We start from the raw sequence: 12,119 nt of genomic DNA, 5'->3' as shown, positions 1-12,119 counted from the left end.
GTGAGTGACTTTGAACTCCTCCGTTAGTCCACTGAAAGGGAGCTGCAGTTTGGTGGAATGGCCATACAAGGCGATGCTGCTAAAGGACCGAGGAAGCCTCAGCCATCTCCTGAGAAACTGGCTGATGGACTTCTCGAGTGCCTCTATCGTTGTTGTTGGTACCTCATAGACCAGCAGGGGCCAGAGTATCCTTGGCAAGACTCCGTGCTGGTAGATCCAGGCTTTAAATTTTCCTGGGAGACCAGACTTGTCAATGGTGGTGAGCCAGGTTGCCAGGTCGCACTTGGTCTGTTTTATGGCTGCTGAGTCCTTCAGGGAACTGTTGAAGATCTTTCCCAGGGTTTTGACAGGTTTTTCGGTCACTGATGGAATTCTGATCCCTCCTACGGCGAAGCAGAACTGATCGGTCACTTTGCCTTTCTTCAGGACCAGGGACCTGGACTTAGCGGGCTTAAAGCTCATCCTTGTCCATTGGATGAGCCGTTCCAGTCCCTGGAGGAGCCATCTGCACCCTGGGACAGATGTTGTCATGACTGTCAAGTCGTCCATAAAGGCTCTTATGGGGGGCTGCCGTGTTCCAGATCTTGACTTGGCACCTCTGCATTCGACCTCGGCGGACTTGACAATCATGTTCATGGCCAGTGAGAAGAGTGGCACTGAGATTGTGCAGCCGGTGATTATGCCCTTCTCAAGGCGGTGCCAGGCAGATGTTACTTGACCTGAGGAGACTCGAGCGCTGAAGTTGCTATAGTAGTCCATGATAAGGCTGCAGATCTTGTCTGGAACATGGTGTCTTGCCAGTGCGGTTTCGACGAGCTTGTGTGGGATAGAACCGTAGGCGTTGGTTAAATCAAGCCAAAGAGCTGCCAGGTCTCCTTTGCTCTCCCTTGCCTCCCGGATCAGCCGCGTCACCACTCCCGTATGCTCCAGGCATCCAGGTACCCCTGGGACTCCCCCCTTCTGGACCGAGGTGTCAAGGTGGGTGTTCTTCAAAAGGAAATCTGTCAGCCGTTGGGACACGAACTGCTCGATGTTGCAAGAGTCCTCTTCTTTCGGGTATCTGCGTACCTCCACTGGGCGGCGACTTTCCCTCTCCGCCAGATCACCTTCAGGATCTTCCAGAGAGGACCGAGGAGCCGTGGACACTGTTTATAAACTTTGTAGGGTACACCGCTGGGGCTGGGAGCAGAGCTAGATCTTGCAGCCCTGACAGCTTCTTTTACCTCCGTTAAGGTGGGTTCAGCGCATTTGAATTGGGTTGCAGGTTCTGGCAGCGCCACCAGTTCACTACAAGGCCCAAGCTCGTGGTCTCTCAGGGTGTCGCTGAAGGTGATGTGGAGATGATGGTTGATCTCCTCAACAGGGCAAGTAAGGTGGCCATTTCGTCTCTGGCCCAGAAGTTTCTTAATGAAGCCGAAGGGATTGCTAATGAAAGCGCTACGTTTCCGAGCCCTTTCCTTGCCCTTCCTTTGGTGCCATTCCGCCCTCCTCAGCGAGATGAGCCTCTTCCTTATGATGTTCGTGAGTTCTGACAGGGCTGTCCTCTCCTCTTCCTTAGCTGCCTTAAACTGGCGTCTCAAGGATTTTAGCTCTTGTCTCAGCTGGTTGATCTTTGCTTCTCGACGGTTGAGCTTCGCCGGCTTGTTTGCTCCTCGTCTTTGTTCGACACCAAACCGCTCTGCTCCCATGTTCATTATGATGGTGCACATGGTCTGGAGTTTCTGATCGACACTGCCCTTCGCGATGGTTTCCAGGCACTTATCAACGTCCTCATCCAGCTTTAGCCACTCCTTGTTGTTTGCGGCAGGCCACATCACCCTCCGCTGTTCCGATTTCCTGCTTGGGGTGGGGACCGGTGTTGCTTGGAGGTTCCGGGTACTGTGGGGTGGTTGCGGACCTGGTACCTCCTCCGTCTCACCAGGTTCCGCTGTCGGCGCCACAGGGAATGTTGCGCCGGCTGCCGTTCCTGAGCGTTGCTCCACTTGGTTCCTCCTGAGGCAGGCCATCTTTGCCTGGTGGATCTTCAGGCCTTTGTGGTTTTTGCAGACCTTGCCGCAAATGGAGACTGCGTTCATAATCCGTTGTCCGTTTGCTTGGGTCATTACCAGTAGTTCCGTTCGATTGGGATGCTCATGCTCCCCCCCTCTTGGGCATCCCTGGGGGTATCTTTCTTCAGGGTTCTTCATAGCTGGGTGATTGGGTGCTCCCTCTCGAGACATGCACCACTATATTACTGTTACCATACACCACCATACACCACTACACAACTATAACCATACACCACGATACACCACTATACAACTATTATCATATGTCTCTGTCTCTGACTGTCTCTGTCTCTCTGTGTCTCTGTGTGTCTGCAGGTGTGGACAAGGAGAACGTCCAGCTGTCCCCCAGCTCTGCCCTGTCCAGCGGCTGTCGTACTCGTCACGGCTCGGCCAGTCAGGTGCAGAAGCAGCGCAGCGCCGGCAGCTTCAAGAGGCCGAGCATCAAGAAGATCGTCTGATTGGCTCCATCGCTCTGTCTCCTCCTCCTCCTCCTCCTCCTCCTCCTCTCCGTCTTCTAGCTCATCGCCCCCCCCCCCTCCCTCAGTGAAACACTCCAGTGTCAGTGATGGACCAGCCCCTCCCCTGCCCCCCCTGTACATATTTTACATAGACACATGATGTATGACTCGTCCTTAGTGCTGATGGATGTTGCCGTTTCCATGGTGTGCCTTCGTCAGGGTTTTAATGTGTCCACTTTGTGAAGTCAAAACCTGGGACAAAGGACGGCGGCTCAGAGTTCTGGACACATCTGGAGTCACATGACCAGAGGTTTAAAGGGACAGTTCAACATTTAGTCAAATTAACCCCATTGCCATAATAATCCCTATAGTCATAGTAGTATAGGTTCGTTACCTTTAATTGTTGGTGCAAGCTATTTTTTAGAACGGCGGAGCAGAGCCGTGAGCTGCTCAGAGCTACGCTACGGAGGCTCATTATGGGATTTCTTGGTTTCCCTCATCAAACTCATCAAATACACAATCCAACAACTCCACAACGCTCTGGTGGACAAGTTGTGAGCTGCACATTCACCACACTATGAGATAATAACACAACGTTACCAGACAGAGTTGTTTTAGAGGGAAATACAGAGACTGTTGATGAAAAACTGTCCCTGAAGGCAACGTGCATCAGTGGTTTTGCATGAATTTCCCTTTACAAAACAACTGCACCGACAATTAAAGGTAACAAACCTACTGCTATGACTATAGGGATTATGGCAATGGGCCAATTTGCCAAAATGTTGAACTGTCCCTTTATACAGCTGCGTCACATGACCAGAGTTGAACCAGCTGCACCCTCCATCCTCCAATCAGCAGTCAACGTCCTGAGAGTGGGCGGAGCCTCCGCCTCCTCTCTGCTCTCAGCTTCTTTACACTCACCTGGTTGTTGTTGGTACTTTTAAGTTTGGACTGTTTTCAGCTGCACACTCACACACACACACACACACACACACACACACACACACACACACATTGACTCTAATCAATCATTAGCATCAGATCAATCGTTCATCTCTCACGTCTCTGATCCGTTTCATGTCAAACCAAAGACACCTCACTTTGTTCTGTAAAACCCTGATGTGTCTGATCCGACGTCTGGGGGTCCGTTGTGGCGCCGTCGCCACGGTGACGTGACGTCGTCATGCTTCTTTCTGCTGTAACATCTATGCATCACAGGAGCTGAGAAGAGTTTTATCATCGATCACCGTTGATTCATCACAAGCAGCTTCAGAAACAGTTCTGTCATTCCGACGCCGAGAACGAGTGGAGCAAAGGGAAGAACGCAGCGACGAGGGAAGAACGGGAAGAACGCAGCGAGACGAGGGAAGAACGCAGCGAGCGACGACGAGGGAAGAACGCAGCGAGCGACGACGAGGGAAGAACGCAGCGAGCGACGACGAGGGAAGAACGCAGCGATGAGGGAAGAACGCAGCGAGCGGTGACGAGGGAAGAATGTAGCGAGCGGTGACGCAGCGAGCGGTGACGAGGGAAGAACGCAGCGAGACGAGGGAAGAACGCAGCGAGCGACGACGCAGCAAATGAACCTCGTCACCGTCAGATTCTTCTCTGTCGGCACCAAAAGGAAAAGACGTCGATTCAGAGATGAAACGCTTTTCAACCGTCTGTCATGGAAGATTTCGTTGTAGCTGGACACAAGTTGAAACCCTGCAGCACATCTGGCCCATCTGGCCCACCGCACCGCAGCACATCTGGCCCACCGCAGCACATCTGGCCCACGGCAGCACATCTGGCCCACCGCACCGCAGCACATCTGTCCCACCGCAGCACATCTGGCCCACCGCACCGCAGCACATCTGGCCCACGGCAGCACATCTGGCCCACCGCACCGCAGCACATCTGTCCCACCGCAATAGACAGTGTGTGTTGAGTTCCTCTCTCTCTGCATGTAAATAGCCGTCACCGGCGGCGACGACGCGGAGCCTCTCGATATGCACACGATGAATCTGAATCCATTGTCTCTCTCTTCGCCGTCGCGTCCGTTCTTGGTGAAGCTTCACTCCCTGATTCGTCCTCGACCCGAACACGTCACTCAGTGTTACCTTTAACAAACACAACCAGAGTGTGAAGCTTTAGTTCGAGCACCGTCTTAGCAGATCGCCATCGTTTCCAGGTTTCAGTTTGACTTGTGTGTGAATGGAAATATTAAGGATTATGTATCATAACCTCTTAAACAAGTGGTTGACTTGCACTAATTTAAAAACTGTCATGGGTTTGTAAAGATGAAAACCTCAAAGTGTGGCATGTTTTATTTGATGTTATGCAAATCTAATGTCTGTAGAGTATTAGTCTGAGTTTTGTTTTTAATGCAGTATGTGTGACAATTGTAAATATTTTGTGTACAATTTGAGATGGTATATTTACTACACTGTACATACATGTGATATTGTATCATTTTGTTTTTGTAAAGCAGTTAGTTTCTGTATAATAATATACAAATTGAACTATTCCAGTGTTAGTAATAAAACGTTTTGCTCTTCAGTGTTTGAATCTTTGATAACACAAACCAGCTCCATTTAATAGTGCAGAGGGGGGAGCGAGGGGGGGGGGGGCAGCAAGTCCATCACTGTGTTCAGTCCCAGTCCTCATAATGACCATGTGTCTTGATATTTACATTATTCCTCCTTAGCTACAAAGAAAAGATGATTTGATGTAAAATCAAAAAGCATATTTAATGGGAGGACTGGATGGCAGACTGTTTCATAGGAAGAGAGGGCAGACCAGCTTAATGGGAGGACTGGATGGCAGACTGTTTCATAGGAAGGGAGGGCAGACCAGCTTAATGGGAGGACTGGATGGCAGACTGGTTCATAGGAAGAGAGGGCAGACCAGCTTAATGGGAGGACTGGATGGCAGACTGGTTCATAGAGGACAGACCAGCTTAATGGAGGACTGGATGGCAGACTGGTTCATAGAGGACAGACCAGCTTAATGGGAGGACTGGATGGCAGACTGGTTCATAGAGGATAGACCAGCTTAATGGAGGACTGGATGGCAGACTGTTTCATAGGAAGGGAGGGCAGACCAGCTTAATGGGAGGACTGGATGGCAGACTGGTTCATAGGAAGAGAGGGCAGACCAGCTTAATGGAGGACTGGATGGCAGACTGGTTCATAGGAAGAGAGGGCAGACCAGCTTAATGGAGGACTGGATGGTAGACTGGTTCATAGGAAGAGAGGACAGACCAGCTTAATGGGAGGACTGGATGGCAGACTGGTTCATAGGAAGAGAGGGCAGACCAGCTTAATGGAGGACTGGATGGCAGACTGGTTCATAGAGGACAGACCAGCTTAATGGGAGGACTGGATGGCAGACTGGTTCATAGGAAGAGAGGGCAGACCAGCTTAATGGAGGACTGGATGGCAGACTGGTTCATAGGAAGAGAGGACAGACCAGCTTAATGGGAGGACTGGATGGCAGACTGGTTCATAGAGGACAGACCAGCTTAATGGAGGACTGGATGGCAGACTGGTTCATAGGAAGAGAGGACAGACCAGCTTAATGGAGGACTGGATGGTAGACTGGTTCATAGGAAGAGAGGACAGACCAGCTTAATGGGAGGACTGGATGGCAGACTGGTTCATGGGAAGGGAGGACAGACCAGCTTAATGGGAGGACTGGATGGCAGACTGGTTCATGGGAAGGGAGGACAGACCAGCTTAATGGAGGACTGGATGGTAGACTGGTTCATAGGAAGAGAGGGCAGACCAGCTTAATGGAGGACTGGATGGCAGACTGGTTCATAGGAAGAGAGGGCAGACCAGCTTAATGGAGGACTGGATGGCAGACTGGTTCATAGGAAGGGAGGGCAGACCAGCTTAATGGGAGGACTGGATGGCAGACTGGTTCATAGGAAGGGAGGGCAGACCAGCTTAATGGGAGGACTGGATGGCAGACTGGTTCATAGGAAGGGAGGGCAGACCAGCTTAATGGGAGGACTGGATGGCAGACTGGTTCATAGGAAGGGGGGGCAGACCAGCTTAATGGGAGGACTGGATGGCAGACTGGTTCATAGAGCAGACCAGCTTAATGGGAGGACTGGATGGCAGACTGGTTCATGGGAAGAGAGGACAGACCAGCTTAATGGGAAGACTGGATGGCAGACTGGTTCATAGGAAGAGAGGACAGACCAGCTTAATGGAGGACTGGATGGCAGACTGGTTCATAGGAAGGGAGGACAGACCAGCTTAATGGGAGGACTGGATGGCAGACTGGTTCATAGGAAGGGAGGGCAGACCAGCTTAATGGAGGACTGGATGGCAGACTGGTTCATAGGAAGGGAGGACAGACCAGCTTAATGGAGGACTGGATGGCAGACTGGTTCATAGAGGACAGACCAGCTTAATGGAGGACTGGATGGCAGACTGGTTCATAGGAAGGGAGGGCAGACCAGCTTAATGGGAGGACTGGATGGCAGACTGGTTCATAGGAAGGGAGGGCAGACCAGCTTAATGGAGGACTGGATGGCAGACTGGTTCATAGGAAGGGAGGACAGACCAGCTTAATGGAGGACTGGATGGCAGACTGGTTCATAGAGGACAGACCAGCTTAATGGAGGACTGGATGGCAGACTGGTTCACTGGTTCATGGGAAGGGAGGGCAGGCTGGTTTGACATCACATAAACCAAAGTGAGCCAGAGACACAGAGACATTTGTGGTTAAAAAAGAAAGGACGTCACTGCAGCTGTGGTCTTGACTAGTCCAGAGAAAACATCCAGAGTCCAGCTCGACCGAGACCAGGACCTTGGAGATGTGGACTCAGGTACTACAACATGAGCAGGTACATGAAGATACACCACCCTCTACAAATTATTTTTACTCGCAGCATGAAAGTGAAAAGGATATAAAATAACATACTTGAGGGCAGAATAATACAGTTTTTCTCGATTGCTAAGACACATTTCTTGAAAGCTGCTCTCCTTTTCTCTAAACTGTGAACACAAAGCCCAATTTTCAAGCTACATTCACAAAACCTCAGACCGCAAACTTTCATCTCAAAACAGTTCAATCTGTGCTCAAAACTGAACTATGTTGTCAAATAGTGCCCCGAGACAATCAATCAACATTAAAAACATTACTGAGCAGTCACTAAACACTACATAGACAAATAGAAAACACAAAGCTCAGGACATGAAGCCGTAGAAATAAATGTTTATTGTTCACTGTAGCTAAATGCATGTTGCAAAACCAAAAAACCTGCATTTAGCACTTACCTCCTTTACTTTCTTTCACCCTCCTCCCTCCCTTCCCACATCAATTTAATCCCCTTTTCCTTCCTTCTTCTTTTTTCTTCCCAGTTCATCCCTTCTTCCCTCACCCTCTCTTCCTTCACCCTGTCGTCTCTCATCTTCTCCTCTTCCTCTCCTCCTCCTCTCCCTCCATAAATGCATGTTGCAAAACAAAAACCTGTGCATTTAGCACTTGTAAATAGTACTGTAAAAATAAAAATAAAAAAGGTACAAAAAACAGAAATCCTGTGCATTTTACATGTAGCACTTGTACAGTACAAAAACAAACAGACATCTTGTGCATTTACTGTAGCACTTGCAGTATGCCACCTGTTCTCAGCATTATGCAACACAGGTGCATCACAATGAAAATGTGTTGGCAAGTTGTGTCTAAACAGGTGAAAAGTACTGATGGTTTAAGAGTGACTTGGGTTCAGACAACTGAACATCTGGTTCAGACAACAGGGTTTAGTGTTTTAGCAATTGAGAAAAACTGTAATCAGACATTTAATAAATGCGGGCGGCGCTGGCAAACTGCCACCAACGGGAGCCTGTCACCCTCTGGTGGGACGTAGGCCGTAACGAAGCCGTGCACGCCAAACGTCTTCTTATTGATCGAGTCCTTAGCCTACTACAGTAACAATGAAGTTTCTTGTATTTCCATTTGTTTCTGGTGGGTCTGTACTGCCGAGCTATGGTAAATGGTAAATGGTAAATGGTCTGTATTTATATAGCGCTTTACTATACCTGAAATGATACCCAAAGCGCTGTGGCAGTTGGTTACGCAGACAGAAATGCCCCCTATCCACCATCTCTATGGTAAATGGTAAATGGTCTGTATTTATATAGCGCTTTACTATAGACAGACATGATTCCTATCCATCTCTAGGTCCTTCTAGGTCAGTGACCTGCACCTGCTCATTGGCTGTTACTGAACTGGTCCAACATCCACTGCTGTCCTCCTGTCCGCTAGGATTAATTAATGTAACATTTCTCCATTTGATGTTACTTTCAGTTTGTCTTTATATGTATGAATGTGTTTGAATATGTTTTTATATGTATATGACTATACAGAGAGATAAAGATTCCCAGCAAACATTTTGACGTCTATTTCACGTCTAATTAACGTCGGTCAGGCAGGTTGATTCGACGTCGATCTGAGGTGCTCAAATGAAAGTTTTTCTGACGTCGGTGCCATGACCGACGTCATTTCGACGGCTAATAGACGGCATCATTTTACGTTGTTTCAACGTCGTTTAGACGACTTATCAACGTCTCACAGAGCAGGCTACTTCATGACGTCTATCTCACGTCTAATTAACGTCGATCTAACAGGTTGATTCTACGTCTATTTGAGGTGCTTAAATGAAAGTTTTCCTGACGTCGGTGCCATGACCGACGTCTTTTCGACGGCTAATAGACGGCATAATTTTTACATCAACATTTCAACTTTTGTCGTTTCGAATTGCAATATAGCTTACATTTCAACCTTTTTTTCTACACATGTAATGTATTGCATTTCAAAAGGTGTCTATAACTGGCATTATCATACCTAGAAATTCTATGAAAAGCACAGATCTTGTGCTGCATATCCTATGTGTAATTCTCAATGCTCTAATCTACACATACTTGAACAAACTTCTCAATTTTAGCAAAAAAAAAAAATCTCAAGCTGCATTGACTTCAAAAAGTCAAAGACATCAAATCACATAAGCATATTTGGAAAAGTGAACCTGACGGAAACTTTGATAGCAAATAAACCTGAAGGTTTAAAATATCCTTGTGATGTTCACCTAGGCTATACTGTAAAATACAAGTGGTGCATGGACTAATAGGTAGAATAATAAAAGGAAAGCATTCAGGACAAGATCTATTCAACTGGTTGTATTGAAAACATATAAACAAGTAAAACAAATATATTTATTAGAGAACACATTTTTTTTTGTAAAGTCAGGTCATAGCCAAGGAGGCTTAACAGTCAGCGACGAGGATCTGCTCCTTCCCCCCGCTTCTGGCTGGCGCATGCTTTAGATGATTCATCATTGCATTCTCTATTTCCACATCTGTGGCCTTAATGCTCCATCTTTTCACAGCAGCTGGAGAGAGGACACAAGAAAAAAAAATTATAGAGCACCTATTCAGATGTAAAATGCACTTTATAAATTACAGTAAGACTTTGTCCTGGGATTTGAAAGAGTAATGACATAACCACTTCTTAGACCCACACAGTAGCCTGAATCTTCTGATGGTTCCTTATAAAGCCTATAGGCATTAGTTACAAGTCATTGATTTAACCAGCATTAGGACTCTGGAGCTAAGGGACACATGGAGCAGGTTTGAGGATGGAATCCTTAAGAGTTCCTCTTTAACCATCCTGTTGTCCACCTGGGTCAAGGAAGGAAGTACAAAGGGAAAATGTAGATCATTCATGATGATCCCTGTTGTGCCCAGTAGGGGTCGCGCCGCCTGTGTGTATTTGTGGATGTTTGGGTTCAGTTGTTTATGCCTGCTAGGCTAAAAGTAAGTCTGCCACTCCATGCTCTCGGAGCTACAATAAAAATACACTCTTTGGAGATGATGTATGATCATTGAACTCACACACATACATGCGGAAGCATCTACAGGAAAGAAGGAATGACGAAGGGAAAGAAGGATGAAAGATAAAGGGAAAGATGGGAGGAAAGAAGGGAAGGAAGGAAGGGAGAGAGGGAGGGAAGAAAAATGGAGGGTCAATTGGATCAATAGAGGAGGAAGAAGAAGGAAGGAAATAGGGAAGGAAGGAAGGAAGGGAAAAAGATTGTGGAAAGAAGGAAGGATGGAGGAAGTGGACAGATTGGTTCAATTTGACCCAGAAGGCCGACAGGAGAGTTAAGACCAAACCTAGATAAGTTTTTATTTAGAGCTGCACATTAAAAGTTCATAGACCTTTTCAAACTGCTGTAGCCTACTGTCTTTGGGAACTGAATTTGCTTTGCAGGATCAATCTCGAATTAAATAAAATAAACAAAAATGGGTTTGTTTGCATTAATCGCTGTAACACCAATGACCAATCATTCAAGCCCCCATCACCCTTAGTGTGTGTATCTTACCTGGTATGCGTCTCTTTATCACAGCAATACACCTGTAAAGTGAGATATTGAAAAGATAGTTATCAATACAGGCCTATGGGAGAGACAGAGACACAAAAATATAGTCCTGTTTCAGGTAGAGATAGCTAAATATGACATCATCAAGCTCAGTAACGTTAGTGTGTCATGATCTTAAAATGTTTGTCATACTGTTAGGTCATAGCCATGCATGTTGCTTATGATAAAAAAATAATGCAGTGATACAGTTTTCACAGCAGCAAACTTTTCTTTTTCTAAGAGGTTACTCTGTTTCCTTGGTATGAATTTGAATTTAAAATGTACATTTTGTGAACATATACTCGGTGTAACATCGATGCTACACTCGATGTATCAGGGTAGGCCTTGCTATTTCGCCTGCTAGCTTACTGTTAGCCGCCGCTCGGTTACGAATAACATGCAGCAGATATCTGTAACATTACACGATGCAGCAACAAAATCAGAACTTTAACATGTAACTCATGAATGTATAATGTCTTACCAAGCACATTTTCATTTTAAATTACACTATTTTTCGAAGCTCACCTTTCACACGCGTCTGTGTCTTCTCCTCGCCGACTCAAAACTTCTTCTGCCGCCGCACCGCAGCTGAAACCAAGTGCGTTCACTACGCGAGGAAAATAGTTCCTTGATGGATGCTAGAATAACAAACATTTAAGCCCACCCCGCCAATACACTTGATGGTACTACATTGTTTTCTCCCATTCACAAACATATTTCCATCATTTTGAATAGTTTTTAACAACGTAAACCGATGCCGTCTAAACGCCGTTGAAATGACGTCGTCATCCGCCGGTCATCTCACCCCTCAGATAGACGTCATATCAACCCGCCTGCCCAACGTTAATCAGAGGTGGAATCTACGTCCTGACATGACTGGACGTTGACTGGATGTCTTCATCTCCACACAGCACTAGACAGCAGTAGATAGAGGAAATCATTCTTGGCAGTGTTTTTTTAGTTAAATATGTGTTATGTGAGATCGTATCCCCCCTAATGTTATCATGTCGAAAAAAAGTCTAACTAAAGTCACGTCGTGACGCAACGTCTGATGGATGTCGTCATCTGGACGCGGATTGAGAAAATGTTTGCTGGCAGTATTTAACCAATTAATCCGATCTAAAATGACTCATTATGTATGTCATATTTACTCAGATGTTATTTTATCATGTTGAAAAACTGTCGAATTAAGGTCACGAC

The 12,119-nt window shown here is 46.8% G+C and overlaps 1 protein-coding gene and 1 long non-coding RNA gene across 2 annotated transcripts in view; one reads left to right on the top strand and one right to left on the bottom strand.

Annotated features, from left to right (window-relative positions):
• Window positions 1-5,047, top strand: part of LOC146960232 (neurofibromin-like) — a 45,386-nt gene extending 40,339 nt beyond the window's left edge. The window contains exon 23 of the mRNA XM_085772510.1: window positions 2,364-5,047. Within this exon, the coding sequence (XP_085628636.1) occupies window positions 2,364-2,506 (143 nt within the window). The 3' untranslated portion in view covers window positions 2,507-5,047. The remainder of the gene's footprint in view (window positions 1-2,363) is intronic.
• Window positions 5,048-9,700: 4,653 nt separating this feature from the next.
• Window positions 9,701-11,500, bottom strand: LOC146960231 (uncharacterized). The gene is made up of 3 exons (XR_015035491.1): window positions 11,445-11,500; window positions 10,884-10,915; window positions 9,701-9,890 (listed from the first exon to the last, which is right to left on the bottom strand). It is a non-coding gene; the product is annotated as an uncharacterized LOC146960231 (long non-coding RNA).
• Window positions 11,501-12,119: the final 619 nt, after the last annotated feature.

This window comes from Trachurus japonicus, unplaced genomic scaffold, assembly GCF_045865225.1.
Source record: "Trachurus japonicus isolate A0001 unplaced genomic scaffold, Traja_1.0 AP030554.1".
In the NCBI taxonomy this organism is placed as follows: Eukaryota; Metazoa; Chordata; class Actinopteri; order Carangiformes; family Carangidae; genus Trachurus; species Trachurus japonicus.
Note: the sequence above shows the minus strand (reverse complement) of the source record. Positions and strands in the feature narration are given on the sequence as shown.